The following is a 23,119-nucleotide window of genomic DNA, read 5'->3' on the forward strand; positions in this document are numbered from 1 at the left end:
AGCAGGGACACAGTCCCCTCCTCTGGACCGTCCTGTCGTGTTTCATTCCTTCAGGGACTGCAAACACGCTCTGGGTTAACCCTGCTCACCTCTGGAGCAACGTGAGGTGTGTCCCACAGAACGTGATGGAGCTGGGCTGAAACTCCCCTGGCAGCTCTCACAGCTCCTCAGCAGGGGACAGAGGGGAGACAGGAGCAATTATCATCCAGAGGGACTCTGAATGCAGAACAGATGTAAACACTGGGAAAACAGCACGTCTGTCTTTCACGGCAAATTTACTCCTGCGACAGGGAAGCCCTGTCCAGGCTGTTTGAAAGGCACACACTGTCACCCTCAGTCCTGCTGTTCCATGCCATGACCCCCATGAATGCAGCTTCTCTTCCCTTTCCTGGAGCCCTCGGCTCAGCAATTAATATAATACACTCTTGAAATCCCTGTGCCAAACAGCAGCTGGTGTTGTCACTTCGTTTCTGTGGAAAACGAGAAGGCACCAGAAGAAAATGGGGCAGAAAACATTCACTTGAAAGGGAAAGGGGCACCAGCCACCCTATATTTTGACTGAGCCTTAGAGGATGGAAGCAGAGCAAAAATCAGGGATTATTGTCCCTGTTGAGCTGAAGAAGGAACAAAAGAGATCTAGCATTTCTTCAAAATAATGTCTAATTTTAAATATCTACTGTTGGAAAATGCTTCTGGATAATTGGAAGGAGAACGTGCCTGCCTTGCTCACAACTGCAGTCTGCCTGGCCATCTGCTCTGCCAGCAACAAATCCTGGACTGATCTGCGAGTGTGATTAATTCAGCAAGGACAGCAGGATCAAGGGATCAGCCAGAGACAATATTTATACCCTACCTCCAACTGTGAATGTGCAGTTGTTTGCTTCAGGAGTACAAAAAACAAATTGTATAGCTGTATTAGTGAGAGAATAGAAAAGTAGAAGCAATCCACTCAACAGCAGTTCTTTCCTTGGATGGCCCCATTCCAGGGTCTGTAAGTGCAGTTTAATAGAAGCCCTCATTCCCTGTCTGGGAGGTGAACAAAGCTGTTCTCATCCACAGAGAACTTCTGCATCTTTAGTGCTGCTGCTGCATTCCTGTGGTTTAGTCCTGAAACCTTGGAGGTACTGGCTCTGTGCCCTCATGCACATGGGCTGGGGATGTGGAGTGTGAGCCAGCCACTCCACCCAGCTCCCATGCCTGAGGTTACTGGTGGGAGAACTGGAAGCCAGAGCAGAGCTGGACTTTACTTATCAAGAATAACCAGTGGGGTGGATTTCTAGCACTGGTACAGCTTAGAGCTGATTTGATAATACAGATGTAGCTGGAGAGATCAAGAGCAAGATTTGTGAAGGAATTTAGATGTGGATGGAGGCTTTTGAAATCCTATTTAGTGTAATTTAAGTGTGTAAATGCACATTGGGCCTGAAGGTGCCATTCTCATGGCCACAAGGGATGTCTGTGACAGAAGACCAAAGTCAGAGCCCTCCACATCTTATTTTTCCTGATACAAAGCTGAAGTTGTTTGTTTCTTGTCTCTTTTTGGGCAGAAACAATAAGGATGTTAATCCCTGGAAGTGTTCCAGGCCAGGCTGGATGGGGCTTGGAGCAACCTGGTCTAGTAGAAAGTGTCCCTGCCCATGGCAGAGGATGGAACTGAATGATTTCAAGGTCCCTTCCAACTCAAGTTGTTCTGGGATTCTAAGAGCTAAGGATTAAGGGTGACATTTTTGGAGTCACTACCATTACAGCTGGACTAATGCAGAATGTTTTGTAAACTCCCCCCTTCTTTGTTGATGAACAGCCAAATCCTGAAATGAATTATAATTTTTTTTTTTTAATACAACTCTTGGTCCCTTTTCCTGTCTACATGCTGGTAACATGCTCAGAATTGTGTGGAAAACCATCAACAGGAGCTCTACCCAGCATGAGAAAAACAAACCCTGTTATTATGAGGACAGGTTGAGAATTGAGTATTTAGCCTATTAAATGAAAACTGTTGCCATCTGACCGTGAATGTTGGAGGGATTGAGGCCACGGGTGGATTCTGTAATGAGTCATGGTGAGATGCCTGGCAGTGCCTGTGTTCTGAAATTGGGTTTTAAATGTGATTGCTTCTCTGGAGACTGGCTTTCATGTGAAATGGAATTGATAATGTTAATTTGTTTATGTGATCACTGCTAAATGGGAGAGCCCAAGCAGGGATTCTGGAGGTGAGTTAATTAGTGCAGTAGGAAAGGGTATTTGCCAGTGTGGAAGGGGAGTTGGGGCAATTGAAAGTGCAGGGATCTGTCCATCCTGCTGATCAAAGACTGAACTGATGTCTGTTAGTGGATAAAGGGGAAAAGTGGCTGAGGAGTTCTGTGCTCTGGCTGCTCCTGATATGTATTTACAGGTGTGCAGGAAGGTTGGCTTGGAACCCTTGGCTGGGCTCTGTTAGAGACACTCAGAGAGTCTCTGCTAAATTCACAGAATCCCAGGATGGTTTGGGTTAGAAGGGACCTTAAAGCCCATCTCATTCCACCCCGTTATGGGCAGGGACACCTTCCCCTGTCCCAGGTTTCTCCAAGCTCTGTCCAAGCTGGCCTGGAACACTTCCAGAGATGAGGCAGGAATAGCTGCTCTGTGCCAGGGCCTGACCACCTTCACGGGGAAGAATTTCTTCCCAATATCCCATCTAACCTGTCCTCTATCAATTTGAAGCCATTCCCCCTTGTTCTGTCACTCCATGCCTATATAAAATGTCCCTCCCCCTCCTTTTTATGAGCCCCTTAAATTGTAGGTATATATATACTCAGTTTTTCCTTTCCTGAAAACCCAGTAAGTCAAGTCTATTAAAGTCAGTCGGATTTTATTACCAAGCTCAATAGTATTAGATTTCTCTTTGATATCTATAACTGAAATGACAATTTTTAATGTTGATGGATGTGGTTAACCTGTGCATAATTCAGAGAAATTGCTCCATAATCTTTCCTCACAGTTCTCTGCCAAAATCTCATGAACAGCCTGTAACACGCTGAATTAGGACTGATTATACGGCTGTTTTCCGATAAGGACAAGTACTTGAGAGGGATTTAAGATGAAGTGAACAGACACTGACATTTTCCCTGGGGATTCCAATCAGGATTAAACTCAGTGTGTCCTGACTAATGGGAAAGTGCATTAAGAGCTGTGGGCCATCTCCAGAGCTGTTCTGTGGCTTCCTGACATTGTTTACAAAGTTTAATCAGAGAAGATACTCAGTCATTGTTTGATTTGAGATCCCAAATGAATGTGAAATGAGAATTGATTAGACCCTTTTCTACAGCATTTGCTTTTCATTTCCTTTTGTGTTATCTTAAAAAAACAAAACAATCTATGATACAAGAAATCCTTCAGTGCAGAAATCTTTGTTGTGCAAGATTACAGCTGCTTTCTGCTTTTCCTGACAGAATAATTGCAGCTGAATGGTATGCCAGCACCCGAGGGAATAAAACACTGCATTCCTTGAGGCAGAACTAAGATTAATTGCAAATGCAACTATGTGGCTGACACACCTTTTTACTTCTGAGACTGCACATCCCTGTTGCACAACATTTTCATGTAGAAGAAATCATCAAATACAGAAGTTAAGTATTTACCTTGAATGGATCAAACTGCAGTGGAAAACCAGCATTCCCCAGCCCCAAGGTATAACAGGATCTCTGCACACATCCTCTGTTTTTCTACCTCCCACAGCTATTCTGAGGCAAACTGGCCTCCTGGATGGCTTTGGAAAAGCCTGAACCAGGTAGTTTTGATGTACAATCAAGTTTTCCAGCACAGTCCAGTCCAATGTCTGTGGGAATAAGCGTGCCTGTGCAGCTCAAGGGTACTCCAAACAATAAATAAACAATTTGCTAATAAATAAGGCTAAAGAAGCATCAAGTGATATGAAGAAAGCTATGTTACTGCAAAGGGATTGCAGAAATTGTTTTTTCTGGCTCCTCAGGAGCGAGGGATGAGGAGTGGTTGGGAGGTGGCTGTGATGCACTGCCAGGGCCTTTATTCCCAATCCATCCTGTCACCCTGAGCTGGAAGGAAACCACAACAGGCTCAGCCCTTACTGATGTTCTCACTGCATGGTGGTCTTGTCTGTCCTTGCAGGGTGATGGGAAGGCTCCTGGGACAGAGTTGGGAATGGCTCAGAGCAGCTGCCTGAGCTGGGCTGCAGTGCACACCCCACATTCTCCTTGCCTTGTCTTGTCTTACCTTCTTATTAATCTCAGAATCATAGACTGGTTTGGGTTGGAAAAGTCCTCAAACCCATCTCGTTCCAACCCCCTGCCACAGGCAGGGACACCTTCCACTAGAACAGGTTTTTCAGGGCTCATCTTCACTAAAATTTATTTTAAAATCTGTTTTCTGGGTTTCACATCCAGAAAGTTTCATAATGGTATCATAATGACACCACAGCTGTTTTACTGGGAGTAGTTTGTGGACGAGATGAGTGATTTTATAGTAAAACATCAACTTTATCTTTGCAACAGCTGATTTCCTAAGGACAGCTCATTTGCTACAGTTTTTCCTGTATTTTGGTGAAGGAAATAAAGTTTCTGCTCATCTCTCATTGTGACACTCCATTTATTGTGTATAAAGCTTTCCAGCAGATAACACCGGAAAATATTATTTAGTTTGGCAACTGTTGGTTTTATGGAAATCATCCCTCACTGCTCTGGAGGAAATGATTGCAGCAATGTCACCCTGCTGCAAGGTGTCACTGCTTAAACTGAAACAACTTTTACATGACCTTTTGAAAGGAGAGTGGGGTGATCTTCTCCTCAAACTGTTTTCCCATCTTTCTGTTTCCTTTGGGCAGACTCCAACTTGTATTGATTTGGGATTGTATGACCAGCCCTCCCTTCCCCAGGGCTCACACAGCACAGCATTTCTTCCTAAATTTGCCATCTCCCTTTTCTCTGTAGCTTGTGCTGAACAGGGAATCAGGATAGGATACCAGGGAATGGATATAAACTAAAAGAAGGAAGATTTAGATGAGGTATTAGGAAGAAAATCTTCCCTTTGAGGGTGGTGAGGCCATGGCATGAGTTGCACAGAAAAGTTGTGGTGCCCTATTCCTGGAAGTGTTCAAGGCCAGATTGGATTGGTCTAGTAGAAGGTGAACCTGCCCATGGCACTGGGGTGAAAATCGATGGTTTTTAAGTTCCCTTTCAACACAAACTCCTGGAATAACTGGCAGTCCATGGCTTGGACAGGTTCACCCTAGGCTGGGTTAAGAACTGGCTGGATGGCTGGGCCCAAACAGTGGTGGTGCTGCACACACGTGGTGTCCCCCAGGGATCAGTGTTAGGCCAAGCTGGGTTTAATGTCTTTATTGATGATCTGGCTGAGGGGATTGAGTCTACCATTAGCAAGTTTGCAGACAAGGCCAAGTTGTGTAAGAGCATGGATCTGCTGGAGGACAGGAAAGCCCTGTAGAAGGACCTGGACAGGTTGGATTGATGGACTGAGACCAACAGTCTGAGGATGAGTAACACCAAGTGTCAGGTCCTGCACTTGGGTCACAACAACCCCATGGAGCGTTCCAGGCTGGGCCAGAGGATCTGGAAAGTAGGAAAGGACCTGGAGGTGCTGTTCAACAGCAGCTGGACATGAGCCCAGGTTTGCCCAGGTGGGCAAGAGGCCAGTAAACCTTGGCCTGTGACAGCAATGGTGTGGCCACAGGACCAGGGCAGTGATTGTCCCTCTGTGCTGGGCACTGCTGAGGACACCAAGTGCTGTGTCCAGTTCTGGGCTCCTCAGTGAAAGAGAGACACCGAGGGGCTGGAGAGGGTCCAGAGAAGGGAGTGGAGCTGGGGAAGGGGCTGGAGCACCAGGAGAGGCTGAGAGAGCTGGGAAGGGGCTGGAGAATTCCTGAGGGAGCTGGGAAGGGAATGGAGAATTCCTGAGGGAGCTGGGAAGGGGCTCAGCCTGGAGAAAAGGAGGCTCAGGAGGGACCCTGTGGCTCTGCACAACTCCCTGACAGGAGGGGACAGCCGGGGGGGTCGGGCTGTGCTGCCAGGGAACAGGGACAGGAGAGGGAACGGCCTCAGAATACATCAGGGGAGGTTTGGATTGGATATTGTGGAAAATTTGTCCAAGGAAACGGTGGCCCGTCACTGGGAAAAGCCTGCCCACGGAGGTCTGGAGTCTCCATCCCTCGAGGTGCTCAAGGAATGACTGGAAATTACACTCAAAGCTCTGATCTATTGACAAGGTGGTGACAGCCACGGGTTGGTGTCGATGATCTCGCAGGTCTTTTCCAACCTAGATTCTGTGATTCTACGCCAACCCTCTCTCCGTAAAGCGCGATCGCACTCCCTCCTCCCACACTTTAAGGTGAAAACCCGTTTTTTTTTGCTCCATCCCTCACACCCCCCCCTCACGAAATGGCGGCGGCGGGCGCGGCCGGCAGGGGGCGCTGCGGGCGCGGCCATGGCGGCTGCGCGGCGGCTGCTGAGGCGCCCGGCAGCCCCCGCGCGGCCCCGCCGCCATGGCCTTCACGTTCGCCGCCTTCTGCTACATGTTGGCGCTGCTGCTCACGGCCGCCCTCATCTTCTTCGCCATCTGGCATGTGAGTGCGGGCACCGTGGAGAGGGGGGGGCACCGCCCGGGGAGCGGCCCCGGAGAGCCCCCGGGCTGTCTCCGGACAGCCGCCGAGAGTGCGGGAGAAACGCATCCGGAACCGCCCTCGGAGCGGGAATCGGCCTCTCTGCGGATAAAATGGGTTTTTATACGGGCGTGGAGTGGCAGGACAAGGGGCAGTGGCTTCCCGCTGATAGAAGGCAGGGTTAGATGGGTTATTAGGAAGGAATTCTCTTGTGAGGGTGGTGAAACCCTGGCACAGGGTGCCCAGAGAAGCTGTGGCTGCCCTGGATCCCTGGAAGTGCCCAAGGCCAGGCTGGATGGGGCTTGGAGCAGCGTGGAAGATGTCCCTGCCCTTGGCAGGATGTTGGAATTGGATAATCTTTCCGGTCCTTTCCAACCGAAACCATGCCGTGATTCTGCGATTTGCTCCTCGAGCGTGGCAGAGGGAGAGCAGCCAACAGGACTTTGCCTGAGCTGAGGCGCTCTGAGGGAGGATGTGATGCTTTGTTGCGTTCAAGTGCCTTTTGTGCTTCATGCTGCATCTTTGTCTTTATGTCAAGAAAAAGACCGGTGTACTTATTTTCTTTTATATATATATTTTTTTAAATGGATGCACCTTTTGCCTTTTGGCGGTATAACCTGCTCTATGTGATCGTGCTTTGGCAGGGCATTTGGACTGGATGGTCTCCAAAGGTCCCGTCCAGTCCTAACAATTCTGTGATTCTGGAATGTATGTGGGCTCAGCATTTACTTCGGCAATGAGGAACAATATCTGTTGGCTTTTAAGCTTGCTTTTGCTTTTTCTGGGTTAAGGAACCAGGCCAGGTTCCATGCTGGCCACAAAGAGAGTCCTGGGTGAGGTTTGGGGTCTGCACAGCGAGCGGGGTCGAAAACTGATGAAGGGGATGTGGGAAATTCATTGCAAGTGGGAAGATAAAAAGTTGGAGAGTAGTCAGAGGCTTTTGAATATCTGACGAAACTACTGCTTTTGTATTTGTAAAACCTGTCCCACATCTGTCTTACCTGTGAGTTGAAGTAGGCAGAACTTAGGTGAAATGTTACTGAGAACAAAGGTAGCAGTTCTGTGCCAAAATGCTACTTTTAATGGATAAAATTCACAATTGCTCCTGGGGAATCAAAACTCTTTCATTTTTTTCCTCTAGATTATAGCATTTGATGAACTGAAGACTGATTACAAGAACCCCATAGACCAGTGTAATACACTCAATCCTGTAAGTAGCACACTGAACATTTTTCTTTGCTAAATAAATATATGTAAAGTGCTTATTTTTGGTATTATCTTGATGCAATCAGCCTGGGCAGTAGAATTGCATCTGGGTTGAGAAGCCCTCGCTGTTGGTAGAAATTCTAGGGAAATTCTTTGTCTGATTCTTTACTTTCAAGTTGAATATTCTGACTGTTATTAATCTGATGGTGATCTTGTCAGCTGTCATACTAACATTCTTTCAATCTGCTTTCCACATTTTCGGCACAAAGACAGTTGAAAAGGTCAAAAAGATTAAAAGAGTCAAAATTGCATTAAAGGTGTGTACTGCTTTTCAGTTTCATGTTTTTGAACTTCCCTTTCATTTTGTTAGGAACATTTGTAATACTATTTAGCTGTTTTGTTTAGTCTGCCTGTTCATCTGCTCGTTATTTGTTCGTTGGGGTTAATAGCAGCCTCATGGACTTCCATATTTTGTGCCAAACCAATTCTGCTTGCTTACCCAGCAACGTGGGGAAAACTGTTACATGCCTGTTAGGTGTCAGAAAATAACTTAAGGCAGAAATAGATTGTGTTTTTCAAGCCAGATTTACGGAATTCAGATTAGAGGAGAATACTTGGGGTTTTTATTAAAGCATTGACCAAGTCAATTCTGATCTTTTTTTGAGGATTTAGGTGAGTGGAAGGTGATAGGTGCTATCCTCACTTCTCTGTTCTGTGTTCCAGGATCAGGGGTGTGTCCCAGTGTCCTCTCTCAAATGCAACTCAGACACTCCTTGGCTTAGGAAAAGAATTTGAGGCAAACTATTTGTCTGCATCTCTTACAGGCCAAGAGCATCAGGGAGGCTTGTTAAAGAACACAGAGGTTGATCCTGCAGCATTTTATGCATTTCTTATGGCTTTTCCTTTGTGTGTGCCCAGGCTGAGAGAGGATGCAGGGGCAGCACAGCAGTGTGGCCTGACCTGTAGCTTTAGTGTGTTTTAAGTAAGATATGCAACGAAAAATAAATTTACTGTAATTGTGGGGGAGAAGAGTGTGTTATATGTACAGCACACAAATGAAAGGGAATATTTCAGTGTGAGGAGGGGAGGAGGAGAGGAGGTTTGCTGCTAGGAGAGCTGTGCATCTAACAGTTTCCCTTGCTTGGTCTGTTCCAGTCATCTCTGCTGCAGTGTGGGAGAGGCCAACTCTCATTACATTGATGCATTATGACCTTACTGCTACCTTTGTAGTGTAAAAATGTGCATGTTTAACCAAATATTAACCTTCTGCTGCCCCACATGCATGGAGTGTCCTTTACATGGCAGCTTTGCAAACTGAAAGTCTGAAATAACCTCATATTTGCTGTTCCTGTGGAAGCAGATTAGTCCCCAGAAGTGAAGTTCAGGCTCTTGAGGGGATCTGGTACTTGATGCTGGACAAAGACACGGGTGTGTTGTTTTCCTGTACAAAGAACCAAAGATTCTGGTAGCAATTGATGCACCTCAGTGGAAAGATTAACCTAAAATAGTAACTCCTTAGTGCACTGCAGATTCCTTCTCTTCCCTGCTCCTGTTATAGTCATGTCTTTTCTCAGCAACCAGATCCATCCTCCCTCACTGCTGTGATAAATATGGTAGGATCTGATGTAATTCAGTTTTCTTTAGGACAGGCAGGGAGGATCAAGTAGGGGAGATTGGAAAGACGCAGGTATTCTGATGTGGGAGTAGGGTGTAATAAACAAGAGAAAAGAAAAACATATTCTGAGATGTGTAGGTAAATAAATACAGATTTTTCAGTACTGGTGAATCTGAGCTGCCAAATGCATCGTGTGTTGGACAGGGTGGTTGTTGTTCTGCTATAAATAATTGCCATGCGTAAATGGTAAGTATGCAAAGAAGGGTCTGGATGAAAATATTTACTGGAAACATTTTGTGTACAACAGCTGGATTTTGGTGGCATTGATGCAAGTTTGCTGTCTGATATTCTTCATTTAGAGAATTAGAATGTCGTAGCAAAGTAGGTGGTGAGTGTGTTTGTTGTAGCTTTTAGATTTCTAGGAAGATAATTTGGGGTTTTAAAAGAAGAAGAAGAAAATTGGAAACCACTGAATCTTTGATGTAATCATCCCATACAATGTTAATCATACTGCACAAAAAGAGGGCAGAGTGTGCTGTGTATGTACATGCACACACATGCAGGCAGTTTAAACCTTTGGGTAAAAATGGGGTGTTTTCCTTGAGGAGAAGTTTATGGGGCCTGAGTTGAGAAGGCAAAAGCGTTACAGATCTGCTGCTTCTGCTCTGGAGCCAGGCTGGCAGAGCTGGGGGTGTTCACCTGGAGAGGAGAAGGCAACAGGGAGAGCTCAGAGCCCCTTGCAGGACCTGAAGGGGCTCCAGGAGAGCTGGAGAGGGACTGGGGACACAGGGAATGGCTTCCAATGTAAGAGGGTAGGGATAGATGGGATATTGGGAAGGAATTCTTGGCTGTGAGGATGGTGAGGCCCTGGCACAGGGTGCCCACAGAAGCTGTGGCTGTCCCTGGATCCCTGGCAGTGTCCAAGGCCAGGTTGGGCAGGGCTTGGAGCAACCTGGGATAGTGGAAGGTGTGGAACTGGATGGGCTTTTTGGTCCCTCCCAACCCAAACCAGTCTGATTTGTATGATTCCTTCTGAACCTGGTAATAAGGCAGTAAATAGCAACACTTTGGGGTGACTTGTATAAAACTTCACTGACGTGTTGGGTGTGAGATTTTGCAGCTCTTTGCATGTGTTTACTCTCTGTACCTCTCCATGTTGTCCCTATTAACAACACTAATCTATGCAGCATTCCATGCCTCCTGTGATTCCATAGTACCTGGTACTGAGCTCTGTGGGCTTCTGCTGGAAGCATGATGCTGTAAAGCATGCACAGTGGGAACCTGTGAGGGAGAACTGCCCCATTCCCCCAGACTGTCTGTGCAGAGCAGCTCCTCTGTGCAGACCTGTGTGTGCCACCACGTCACCGCTGGTTTAGTTGGGTAAAGCTCTGCCTGGGGGTCTTGCATTTTGGGAATAATTCGACTTTGAAAAGTTCTGGATCTGTGAAGACCAAAACAAAGCTGTAAAACAGGAAAACACAAACACCTTTTTGCCTATAAACCATTCTGCAGAGCATGTTTCCTACTGATATTTCTCTGTTGCATGAGCAGAAATATCTGTGACCTCTTTTGAGTGTCACGCATAAAGCGTGGAATCTAAATTTTATAGCGGCAATAAAAAAATATTGACCTAACCATTAAATCTAATAAATTTTTCTCCTTGGTTCATGAATATCATGTGAAAACAGCAAGGCACATAGTGCTGGCTGCTGCTTTCACGTTCCACAGTCTTGTTCTTGTTAGTGTGGTTTTAAATAATATTTTTAAGCAATTGTGCGCCTCCAAAGTAGCTGAAATGCCACATTTTGCTCTGTGTAATTGAAACTTCTAACTCGCCTTTTTCTTTTCCAGCTTGTACTTCCAGAGTACCTCATCCATGCATTCTTCTGTGTCATGTTTCTCTGTGCAGCAGAGTGGCTCACACTGGGTCTCAATATGCCCTTGTTGGCTTATCATATTTGGAGGTAATTTTGGCGAGTCTGTTGTGCTCAGTGAATTGTTACTCATTCTCCTGTTGCTGTCTTCCTGTCCAGTGTTCTGTGTCTTGGGAAAACCCAGATGCTTTCTGGGAAAGTTTAGGTCATGGCTGTACAATAAGAACCATCACCTGGCTTTCCTCAGGTGTTTTTACTTTTTATTCTCTTGTGCTGTGTGGGAATTGTGTGTATTAAAATCGCTGACAGGTCAGAGGTGCACTGAGACAATTCCCAGTGTGGAATGCCAGTGGAAGTGGCAATTCCATTCTCCTCTCCCATTCCATAGGACATGGGAATTGAACTGCTTCTCTGTGAAGGGTGTTACTCCTTGTCTCAGCTGTGGTATTCCCTGGTGGGTGGGGGCAGGACCCACATTTCCTGTGCTGTCACCCCACACCTGCCTGTGCCTCGTTGCAGGTACATGAGCAGACCCGTGATGAGCGGCCCGGGGCTCTATGATCCTACGACCATCATGAATGCAGACATTTTAGCCTATTGCCAGAAAGAAGGATGGTGCAAATTAGCATTCTACCTTCTATCTTTTTTTTACTACCTATATGGGTAAGTTTTCTTCTTCAGTCTCAAGTTTTGGCTCAGTGCAGAGAAAAATACTGTCCATAGGAATATGTTCCTTCCCGTGCTGGAAGGGAGCCTGTGAGAGCTGGACAGGGATTTTGGACAAGGATGTGTAGTGAGAGGACACAGGGAATGGCTTATCACTGCCAGAGGGCAAGGTTAGTTGGGATACTGGGAAAGAATTGTTCCCTGTGAGGGTGGGGAGGCACAGGATGCCCAGGGGAGCTGTGGCTACTCCATCCCTGGAAGTATTCCAGGCCAGGGTGGAGGGGACCTGGAGCAACCTGGCCTTAGCCAAAGGTGTCCCAGCCCATTGCAGGGGTTGGAATGAGATGACCTGTAAGGACCTTCCAACTCAAAACATTCTGGGAATCTGTACGACCATGTACAGTGCCAACTTCCTGAAAAAGAATCCACATTCACCACTGATTCTACTTTAAAACACAAATCCTAACTTGGTCAGAATTACTATTTTGAATCTCTGTTCCATGACTGAAAACTGAAAAACTCCGAACTTTTCTTCTGTTAAGAAGAAAATACAATACAATATACATAATACAATAAATCCCAGGGGATTTTAATTAAGAAGCTGAAGCATTGTTTTCAGAGGAGAGTATTTGATGTAAATGTGATTTTGTTGAAGTCAAAAGTAGAAGAGTCATTGTGTCAAATCTTCAGTCAGAATCCACGCATCTCACATGGACTTGCTCCTTATAATATACACTGTTATAATTAAATGTGTAACACTAATCAAAATGATGCATCTTAATATTTTTGTTTTCTTTTGCAGCATGATTTATGTTCTGGTGAGCTCTTAAGAAGACATTCAGCAAGCTTTGTTCCAGTTAAGTGCATGCAAAAGCCACGAAAAACATGGATTCTTTACAACAAGAACCTCTGACCAAGATTAAATCCGGAACCTGATGTTCACAATTGAGTTAGAAAACAATGACTCCCCTATTTTTAAAATATTTCCACATTTTATACTTGTGGAAAGACTGTTTTCTTATATTTTACTGGGACGCTGAAATTAATGAATTATGTGTAAATTAATATAAAGATGACTGGGGTTTGAAAAGTTTTGACTTTGCACTCCATAAGGAACAGCCATAACCTTTGAGTAGGTGTTGGTTACTACTAGCCTTAGTACTCTAGGGATTCGCTGTAGGATGGGCTTTGTAGTGGCTCACTTGGACTTGTGTATCCCACTCTTTAAATCAGCCCTAGCTCCAGGTGCTTGGGAACAACTGGAATGCTGTGTTTTGCCCATAGGTGATGTTGGTCTTAGGATATTCATGGACACAAATGCAAAAATAGTTCTATTTTGGTTTATTTTTTATTATTATCTGGTTAATCTTTCCCTGTATGTGCATCCATAGCTCCAGAGCCTTCTGTATTGTCTCTGAACATTAAGCCTGCTTTGATCTCAAGCCTGTGTCATTGTGGTAGGAGAAGCTGAATTGTCCATGAAGGAATGAATTTAAATGTGTGGTTTTTTTTAATGTCTGTGTTGTCTAATTAACAAATAGACAAACCTCCAATATTTATCAAGTCCAATGATGAAAACACTCTTGGGTTTAAGAATAGTAAATACTACAGACTTTTCCAAAGCAGAAAGTGAGATTGTGAAACTGCCCCGCTGTTCCTTAGTGCAATAAATGATAATAAAAAACAGATCTCAAATTCAGCAACACTTCTTTTTATGTGGTGCCTTTTGTTTTGTTTTTAAATTCAACAGATCCTCACTGTGTTCATCAGGTGTTTTATAGTGGATAATTACATTCCCTATAAAAATAGAACATGGAATTGAATTACCTCTGGAAAAGGGAAGCTCTGATTTCCTGCTTTTTTTTTCCCTGAAGTTAAATAGCAGATGGGGCAGGGGAAGATGTTTCAGATAAATATTGCATTGTAAATTGTGACTGTGAACAGCTGCTTTAATTTACAAGTAATAATTAGGGATATTTTTCATTTACCTGTTCTGGAGAACAACACAGTTTCCCCATTCTAGTAAAACTTTTTTTTCTGCATAAACTGTGTATTTTGTTCACTTTGGGTCTCTTGGGTGTTAGGGACAATTAAAGTTGTATGAATGGCTGCACTGGGTTCCACCAGAAATCCAAATATTCCAGCACTGGTGTGTATTGGGCAGTGGCACTGGCTGAGGAAAGGAATGTGAAGCAGGGCAGGTGTTGAGTACCTGCCTGAAGAGTGAGAAATTTGTGTGTTACAGATGTCCTGAGTGGGCTTTGGCATTTTAAAAAGCTCTGAATGGCTTTTCTGCCATCAGTTCAGTTGCTTTTTGAGCACTTTTGTAGCCTGGTCTGGAAGATTACAGAATCCCAGAGCAGTTTGTGTTGGAAGGGACATTAAATTAAATCCCATCCTATTCCACCCCCTGCCATGGGCAGGGACACCTCCCTGTATCCCAGGTTGCTCCAGGCCCTGTCCAACCTGGACTCTTCCAGGGATGGGGCAGCCACAGCTTCTCTGGGCAGTCCTGACAGTGAGTTCTGCAATGGAATTGCTGTGTGTGAAAAACAGGTATTGAACAGTTCTGCCAGATTTCACTTAGTGACCCTACATTCTTTATTTTTTAGGACATGGTGGAAATGTTCCCCTTTCCACCTTATTTGTTCTGGATATGAATGAACAGACTTTACACATGTCATCTGTCAAAGAGGCTAAGTCTGTTTGATATCTGGTTGGAAGTCCTTCCACAGATTTGAGACTCTTCTTTTTCCTCCAAAACTTTCCCCTTTTCTAGGCTATCATCACACAAAGTTTGGGTTCCCAGGGGATGGAGAGTGGTAGTTCCTAGTTTTTCTAAATATACTAAGGGTAAGAGAATTCAGGATAACTTCAAATTCTCTTTCCTCAGTAATAGTAGTTCTGACAGCTTACTGCTTTGTACATAAAATTGTTTTTCTCACATTTCCTTGCATTTATTGAGCATTTCCCATGCCCCTACTGCTCAAGCCTTCAACATTCCACGATTATTTTTTTCCTCATGCAACCATAATTTTTAGCTTTTCACAGAAAAATTTTTGAAAGGCTTTTTTGGAAACTCACGAATATTGTTCCTATTGGATCATTTTTATTTTTCTGCTGCTTGGCTCTTCCAGAGATGTAAGAGATGAGAGTGGAAGCAAAGCTCATGAAACCTTTCTTATGTTTGTATATTTATTAATCCATTATGGAAACAAGACTGCCTGCTTGTAGCCCCTGGCTCTCCTCAACCTTCTAAACAAATCTCTCGTTCCCTTGGCATTTGGGCTGGTTTGAGCCAAATTCCACACTGGAATAAACAATGCAGGCCTGACTGAGCCCAACTGACAGCTGCTCCTGCAGCCCCTCCAGCTGCAAGGGCTTTGCCCAGCAATATTTACCAAAGTGTTTGCAGTGTCCTGCTGATGAGCAGCTTTAACTGGATGTGGGGTGCACAGCTGGATGATGGGTGTTCCCAGCTGCCAGGGGTGGGGATAACACCATCCCTGTCCAGCAATGCCAGCCTCGTGTCCCAGGAGTGTTGGGGTAGCCCTTGGGTGATGCCTTGCTGGAGTACCAAGCCTTTTGCATTCAAAATATGGACTTGATTGCTGTGTTTGGAGTTCCAGGAGGCAAAAGATTATGGAGAAAATAAAGAGCATTTCTCTCATCCCCAGCAAGCTTCCTGCTGAGTAATGTGATAAATATTTAATATCTGAAAACCATTCGCTGTGAGGATTAAATACTGAAGTGCATTTGAGGCAGGGTATTTGCTGTAAATGATTCTACACTGTGGAAACGAAAAGTTCCCGTTGTTTACCATAAGAGTGGGGAAGGAAATGGCAGTAAACACTAATTAATCTGCAGAAATCACTTTTGTGTTCAAAGTTCAAAGATAAAGTCTGAAGTTCACAAGGCAGGGATTTGTTCAACTCCAGCCCCCTGGTGCTGTGTGTGGCCTTGTCCCAACCTTTGACTTGAGAAGGTCCAGAACTTTATCAAAATCCTGAACTGAGCAAAAGCCAGGAGCTGTTTCAGCTTGCTTTTATGAATGGATATAGTGAAACAGGAGGGCTGGGGACTCTCAGAGGACTGTTCCTGTGAGATCCTCCCAGCCCACAGCTGATTGTTTGTTTACTCTCAGTGGTGGCAGCAGGCAGAAGGGCTGTGCCAGCTCACCCACGCAGCTGCAGCACTGTCTTCCTGCCACAGTCACCTACAACCCCCCTGCTGGGTTTATCACAGATTTTTGGTACAACAACTCCTGCTTTTGGAATGAGGAGACTCCTTCCCAAATACCCCTCAACACACTGAGCAGAACCCTGACAGTTTAGAATGAGTTGTTACGAGCTTGTAAGGGCTGAGTGCTCCAGCTTGACTTGACTTTGCTTTACAGCAGAGCTGATGGTGTGAGGGTGTTTTTAAACAGCTCCAGAGATGGAATTTCTATCCAGCTCCATTATCCCAGCAGAACAGCAATGGACACAAACACACTTGTATATGCGTTTTTTCAGGCAGTGAGTATTAAAGTCACCAAAGAGAGGAAGATGCCACATATTCTCTAGGATTTTCTCCCCCATCCCAATACTTTACACACGGATTTGGAAGGCAGCAGCTGTGTCACACAGGCAGTAGCACTGAGGAAAGGTCAGCAGAAGAGTCTTGTCCAGGAGTTTTCCACACAGACACAAAGATGCCCGTGGCAGGATCAGCTACCGCGATGCCGATCTCAGCACGGGCTCCTTTGCTGCCAGGTGTGCAGCCAGGTTCTCCCGGAAGTCATGGAGGAAATTGTACTGCTGGAAATGCACAACCAGGCCTGCAGTGAGTGCTCTGTGCTTTCAGAGGCACCACCTGTCTTAAAAAGCTGTTTGATACCCCTGGATGAAAGCTGCACCCTCTGGCCCGTTTGTTCTTTGTGTGCTTACTCTACATCCTCTGGGATTTTTCCCTGTCAGACACAGATTCCATGGATCTTCACTTGGATCCTGTGGTTCCCCATAATGGCCACACATGATGCATTACCCCAGGGTAATACAAAACATGGTCCTCAGAGGTGGGACTGTCAGAATTCAAAGCTGCTTTGTTTGGAATCATGGAATCATTTAGCTTGGAAAATCTCTCTAAGGTCTTTGAGTCCAACCATTCCCCTGGCACTCTAAGGCCACCACTACCCCATGTCCCCACGTGCATCCACAGGGCTTTAAATCCCTCCAGGGATGGGGATTCCACCACTGCCATGGGCAGCTGTGCCAGGGCTGGACAACCCTTTCAGTAAAGAAATTTTCGCTATTATCCAGCTTAAACCTTTCCTGGCACAACTTAAGGCCTTTTCCTCTTGTCCAGTCACCAGTTTCATGGGAGAAGCTGTTTCTTGAAAGCAGGAAACAGCTCAAAACCCAGAGAGCAGCTGTTGGAAAGACAGAGGTATCTCTCTGGGAAGGGAAGGAGGGGGACTTGTTGCTTTCTGTGTCAGCCTTCTGATTGTTGATAGATTCTTTGTACAGTTTCTCACACTCTTTCTTGTAAGTAATAATTGTTTTACATTCCTTTTTGGAGGAAGAAAGAATTCATGAACTGAACCTATGGGGTCAGGAGGAATTATCCTCACTGTACAATCCATGGTCACTGTTAGAATTCTATAAAGAAACATAAAATGTAAATAAAGAGTTCTTTTCCTACATAATTCATTGGAGTCAAGAGTGTAAATCTCTCTCTGTCTGTGTCATAACGACAACAGGGACTGGCTGAGCTCTTGCTGGTGTTTGGACCTGTGTTTTACCTGCTGCAGCCCCATTACCTTGATGGTCTGTATGGCCCCCGATCCTCTCAGGTTCCTGAGGCTCTCTATCACCTGCTGAGGTGCCAGGGTGTCTGAAAGCTGGAGCAGGAGACAGGCAGCCACTGTAAGGGAAAGGGTTTACATCTGAATGCTCCTGTGACTGCACATGGGACTGATTTGCCCCATGAAAACCACCCTGGCAAAACTATCTGGGTCCCAGGGCTCTTGGATCTCTTGCAGAATCCTATTGCTGGGCACTGGCCCATCTGCCTGCTGCTCCTGCCTAAGCCTATGGGTTTGGAAATAGGTGAAAACCCTCTCACTATTTTTCCCCTGCCTTCCCAGCACCATCTGGGATGCAATTCCTAGGCTTTTCAGGAATGAGTTCCAGTACACCCAGTTAATCCCCCTTTGTGTGTTCTGGCCATATCACCACCCCTTCCTTCTGGGAACACACAGTAATTAACGCTCCTGAAAGCTTCAAGGGGCAACGCTGTGATGAAGACAGATGCAGAAAATTGGTTCATGTTCTTTCTATTAACCAGGCTGCTCCTGGTAGTGGCAGTCTGGATTGCATCCACAGAGAAGCTTCCAGCAGAATTTGGCTCCATGGGTTTGTGGGATGGGTTAGTCAGGCATGGAGACAAATACTTACCAAGACATGAGCGTCCGAGGCCACCATAACAGCTGGGAGAAAAGAAAACATCTGGTTGTAATGAGATGTAGCAAACTGCAGCACCAAGAAACCCCCCAACAAGTAAATATGTGGGCACAGTTCTTGCCTTAATATAATCAAGAGGAGCAGTGGTACAGGAAAGTCAGAACAAGGATTTCACCATATTTTCAATATTCTATTTCTATACCTACAGGGATACATCCTATTTATTCTCCAGACCTTCTGTGTCTTTCCATGGAAACTTCAATTTTAAAGTTCCCCTTCATTCCTGGTAATAGTCCCAAAGGCACAGGAGGACAGGAAACAGCAGGGGGATGGACAATCTCAAATTTCTTTAAATCCTACTCTAGATCAAGGATTTGAGGACGATTGAGAGGAGAGCAGCAGGATTCTGTGTTAGCAGGAGGACCAAGGACTCAGTGGATGTCTGTCAGTGGGATCATTCAGGGAACACAGGATTTGGAAAGCTCTTCCCCTCTCTTCTGAGCTCAGCTAAATAAATTCCATTAATGGAAATTAGGAGTGAATTCTGCACTGCTGGAACCCATTGAATCCCTGATGAATAGTCCAGGGGCATGTTGTGGAATCAGAGTGGTTTGGGTTGGAAAGGACCTTAGAGTCACTTCATTCCAGCCCCTGCCATGGGCAGGGACACCTTCCACTGGATCAGGTTGCTCCAAGCTCCATCCAGCCTGGCCTGGGGCAGTCACAACCTCTGACAAAGAAGTGTTTTAGCTCCCAACTCATTCTGTACACCTGACATCCAGGTAGGCTGGGAGCAAGGAGCCTTGTGGTGCCACTCAAAACACACTTTAAAAGTCTTGCTGGACAGAGAAAGGTGAAATGGGATATTCCAATCTTGAAATGGGACATTCTGATCTTCTGAAAGAAAGAATTCTCTCCAAACAGCTGCAGGAGAAGGAACAAGCAGATTTCACAGCATGAACTAACCCTGAAGAATGTAACTGCCTTTTAACACCATCCTATTTCCCCTGCTCATACATCTGAAGAGAAGCTGGCATCCTTTACAAGAATGTGGGGTTATGAAGAGGCAGCCAGAACCTACTGTATAATTGTTTTCTGCTTATTTTCCAGGCAGGTTCTGAGCTCTTCCAGGATCTTGCAGCAGGTGGCAATGTCAGGAGCATTCCCATCAGGAATGGGGTAGTGGTGCACACACATCCCGTGCTCTTGGTAGCTGTCAATCAGGTTTGGAACTCGGTATTTTGAGAGCTCTCCTCTGGTACAAAGCACAAAGATATCCTGGATCCCACAGCTCTTTAGTTCTCCTGCCAACGGATTAAGACACTTGCAAATAAACAAAAGCCTATCAAGCTTAAGGATAAACAGATAAGCACCTTGGTCCTGAGTCTCTTGTTTAATCTTTGGGGCTAAGACAATAGGAGTGAGCAATTTTGGTTTGAACACTCTTTCCTTCCGCTGAGTCTCTCCCACATTTCCCTTCAAGTAATCTAAGAGAGGAATTTTCTCAGTTCAGAGGGAATCCTGAGAGAAGTCTCACTAAAGAACACATCAGGACAGCCTGTTATGCATTTAAATATGTTTCTGTCCCATCTCCAGTCAGAATCACAGAATCCCAGGATGGTTTGGGTTGCAAGGGACCTTAAAGCCCATCTTGTTCCACCCCCTGCCATGGGCAGGGACACCTTCCCCTATCCCAGGCTGCTCCAAGTCCTGTCCAAGCTGGCCTGGAACACTTCCAGGGATCCAGGGGCAGCCACAGCTCCTCTGTGCCAGGGCCTGACCACCCTCACAGCCAGGAGTTCCTTCCCAAGCTTGACTTACCCAAACACTGTGGGGATTTGCTATTAGTCTCTGCTCTTTAGTGCTTACAGCTGAATACTCAGCACAAATCTTTACCTATTTCCATCTTTTCTATCCCCATTTCACTTTTCTCTGGGAAAAAAGAAGATTACAAGTTTGTAATTCATCTTAATTCCACCTGCTCTGAAGATGCCTCATGGGTACTGTGCAGGTCCTGCCTGGAAATATCCTGACTATTTATTCCATAGTCATGGAATATTCATGGAATTGCCCTTGACACAAAGAAGACTCACCTATATCTTTCTGAAGATTTCTTCTGATATCCTTAAACCTGCAACCTGAAACAAGTTATGAACAAGAATTACCACTCCAGGTAAGTGACATTTATGGGATGGCAGCTGCAGCAGAAGAACAGAGCACAGGAAGCCTCCCCCTAAAAATCAAAGCCACACTCTGAATAAAACACAGTGCCTGTATTTGCCTCTTTTTGCAAATAGATCCCTGGTGCAGAAGACAGCTTAAACACCATTATCTGCTTAATACTGCAATGTAATAGGATTAAAGAAAGAAATCTGCCCAAGGCTTTAAGGTGCTTTGTGTTTTCCAGGGGAAAAGTTTTGGATATTTTAAATCAGGATACAGGATAAAATCTCCCCACAAAACACAAAAAATCATCCAACAAATAAAAGGGCTGAGTAAAGATCACTTAAGAGTTGAGTGGAGATTCACCATGGCTGCAGTTTTGGTAGTTAGAAGTCACAGTTTATGTTTACTTTTATGACTTTAAAAAAAGTGATCTGGCATTAAGAGATTCTCTGGATTAGCTTTGGTGTTTCCAAAACACTTATTCCAGGGGTAGATTACAAAAGGAGTCACCCACAACACAGAATTTTGGGGTAGAAGGTATTATTACCCTTCTTCAGCTTTCAAATATGCCTGCAAATTTCAGTGAACGCTTTACCTGGAAGGGAACATAATCCCAGGAACTCTGAAGAGTAGAGAGGAGACAAAGACAACCTATCAGAAAATAAAAATAAATAAAAATCAGAAGGGAAGATTTCAATTTTTTAAATGTATAAGTATCTTTAGAGGGTGTGTCAAGAGGGTAGGGCCAGACCCTTTCACCAGTATCTGGTGGGAGGATGAGGAGCAACAGGCACAAAATGAAACATAGGAAGTGAATGAGAGGAAAAATGTTACTTTGAGGGTGACAAAAGGTTTGGGTTGGAGAGGACCTTAAAGATCATTTTGTTCCTGTCTTGGGCAGGGGGGTTGGACGAGCTGGTCTCCAGAGGCCCCTTCCATCCCCAGCCACATCCACTGACAGCTCCCCAGCCCGGACGGTCACCAGAGCCCGGCTCGGGTTTCCCTTGCGAAGAGAAAACCCTCTTGTTTCTCAGGATAGGGATTGAATTCAACTTCCTCACGGAAAGGATCCCGCGGGTGTCGCCTCACCAGGAGATGTGGAGCGGGGTCGAGTCCTCCTCGGCGGCCTCATCGTCTGAGGAGGCGAAGCCGTCGGCTGGCGCCGCAGCGAGCTGCGGGGAGAGCGGGGAGCTCATCATGGGGCCGGGACCCTCGGTGCCATCGGGGTCGGGGTCCGGGTCCCGATCTCGATCCCGTTCCCGGTCCCGATCCCTCAGCGGTTTCACCATGGCGCCGCTCGCCGCCGCCGCCCGTTCAAATTGGCCCCGCCCACTGCCCTATCCCCCAATGGGAAGCTGCGGCTCAGAGAGTGCGTGGAATGCCAAGCAGGCCATCCCCTGGATTCATGAGAGGAGCGCTCTGATTGGTGAGCAGCGAGAGGGGCGGGCTTTAATATGCAAATATCTGTGGTGATCGCTGCGCTGATTGGGTAATCACGAGGAGGGGAAGGGGCGGGCTCGAGCGCCGGGGGCGGGGTTCCGTGAGGGCTCCGGGGTGGATTCCCCTCCCCTAATTCCATTTTAGATCCCTTTTCGGGGTGTGTTCATAACTATTCCTATTCCTGGTAGCCCCGGTGGTTCTTGAAAGTGACAGGGCAAGGGGGAATGAATTCACGAAGATATATGGCAGGGCTAGATAGGATATTGGCAAGAGAACTCTTCCCTGTGAGGGTGGTGAGGCCCTGGCACAGGGTGCCCAGAGGATCCATGGCTGCCCCATTCCTGGCAATGTTCTAAGATCGGCTCGGACGGGGCTTGGAGCAGCCTGGTCTAGCGGAAGGTGCCTGCTGATGGCAGAGGGTGGAACTAGATGGGCTTTAAATTCCGTTTAAACCCAAAATATTCCGTGACTCCATGATAAAACATGGAGATGGATGTGAGCCTTCACTCAGACTATGCAAGAGCAGGGATGATCTTGAGCGGGTGCCCTGTGGAGATTTTGGCTGGTCAGTTCTATGTGCAGACCATAGGATTTTCTAGCAGTAGAAAATGAGCCATTTCTACTCTTTTAAGCCACGAAGTTGAAGTCAAATATTCTTGTCATGGTACTGCTTTCAATCGTGCTGTAAAAATAGTTTTTTACGTGGAGTTTTTATCTGAACATAACTAGCATGAAGGATCCCTCCAGGGAGGAAAAAATAATTTTGGTTCCCTCTTTTTAAGAGCTGGGCTGTTGCCTGTGCTTAGGGCATTCCAGGAGATCTCTTTTTGCAGAATTTCTGGTTTATTCTGTAAGTAACTCTGGCCATTAATCAAGAAGAAGAAATACATACATTAACAACGTGGGATTTTGGTTTTTAAAATTGTATTAAAGCGTTTCTACAGCCCGTGTTTAGACACACACATAGGGCTACGTTGTGAAGGATCCAGGCACAAACAGCAAGTTTTGGCATCAGTTTAGAGAATAATTCCATAGAGGCGTCCAAAAATGTTCCAAGTCAAAGGAATGGCTGGACACAAGTGGT

At 45.7% G+C, this 23,119-nt stretch overlaps 2 protein-coding genes across 7 annotated transcripts; one reads left to right on the forward strand and one right to left on the reverse strand.

The window, feature by feature from the left end:
* Positions 1-6,158: 6,158 nt before the first annotated feature.
* Positions 6,159-13,691, forward strand: CNIH1 (cornichon family member 1). 6 transcript variants are annotated; one of them, XM_088166391.1, is made up of 6 exons: positions 6,160-6,354; positions 7,767-7,835; positions 8,101-8,148; positions 11,298-11,410; positions 11,840-11,983; positions 12,789-13,691. In XM_088166391.1, the coding sequence occupies exons 1-6, from the start codon at positions 6,259-6,261 to the stop codon at positions 12,814-12,816; spliced, it is 498 nt and encodes a 165-aa protein (XP_088022517.1). In that variant the 5' UTR covers positions 6,160-6,258; the 3' UTR covers positions 12,817-13,691. The 6 variants fall into 6 exon arrangements, with proteins under 6 accessions (XP_088022519.1, XP_088022517.1, XP_014726943.2 ...); XM_088166392.1 differs by lacking the exon at positions 6,160-6,354 and adding an exon at positions 6,411-6,589; XM_088166394.1 differs by lacking the exon at positions 6,160-6,354 and adding an exon at positions 6,978-7,175.
* A 2,794-nt stretch (positions 13,692-16,485) lies between these two features.
* CDKN3 (cyclin dependent kinase inhibitor 3) lies at positions 16,486-21,913 on the reverse strand. The gene is made up of 7 exons (XM_014871456.2): positions 21,685-21,913; positions 21,191-21,246; positions 20,523-20,567; positions 19,511-19,733; positions 18,424-18,455; positions 17,787-17,890; positions 16,486-16,785 (listed from the first exon to the last, which is right to left on the reverse strand). Exons 1-7 carry the CDS (start codon positions 21,882-21,884, stop codon positions 16,699-16,701), a joined length of 747 nt encoding a protein of 248 aa, XP_014726942.2. The 5' UTR covers positions 21,885-21,913; the 3' UTR covers positions 16,486-16,698.
* Between the last annotated feature and the right edge of the window lie 1,206 nt (positions 21,914-23,119).

This window comes from Sturnus vulgaris, chromosome 6 (assembly GCF_052056855.1).
Source record: "Sturnus vulgaris isolate bStuVul1 chromosome 6, bStuVul1.hap1, whole genome shotgun sequence".
In the NCBI taxonomy this organism is placed as follows: Eukaryota; Metazoa; Chordata; class Aves; order Passeriformes; family Sturnidae; genus Sturnus; species Sturnus vulgaris.

What these genes read in the sequence shown, in the direction of transcription:
- CNIH1 (XM_088166391.1), top strand. Translation starts at nt 6,259, where the DNA reads ATGATCTCGCAGGTCTTTTCCAACCTAGATTCTGTGATTCTACGCCAA. An exon ending in GAGTCAAAATTGCATTAAAG is followed by an intron (nt 8,149 to 11,297) that starts GTGTGTACTGCT and finishes TTTCTTTTCCAG; the next exon opens with CTTGTACTTCCAGAGTACCT. An exon ending in TTGGCTTATCATATTTGGAG is followed by an intron (nt 11,411 to 11,839) that starts GTAATTTTGGCG and finishes GCCTCGTTGCAG; the next exon opens with GTACATGAGCAGACCCGTGA.
- CDKN3 (XM_014871456.2), bottom strand. Translation starts at nt 21,884, where the DNA reads ATGGTGAAACCGCTGAGGGATCGGGACCGGGAACGGGATCGAGATCGG. An exon ending in AAATCTTCAGAAAGATATAG is followed by an intron (nt 19,734 to 20,522) that starts GTGAGTCTTCTT and finishes ATCCGTTGGCAG; the next exon opens with GAGAACTAAAGAGCTGTGGG. An exon ending in GGGCCATACAGACCATCAAG is followed by an intron (nt 16,786 to 17,786) that starts GTAATGGGGCTG and finishes GTGCATTTCCAG; the next exon opens with CAGTACAATTTCCTCCATGA.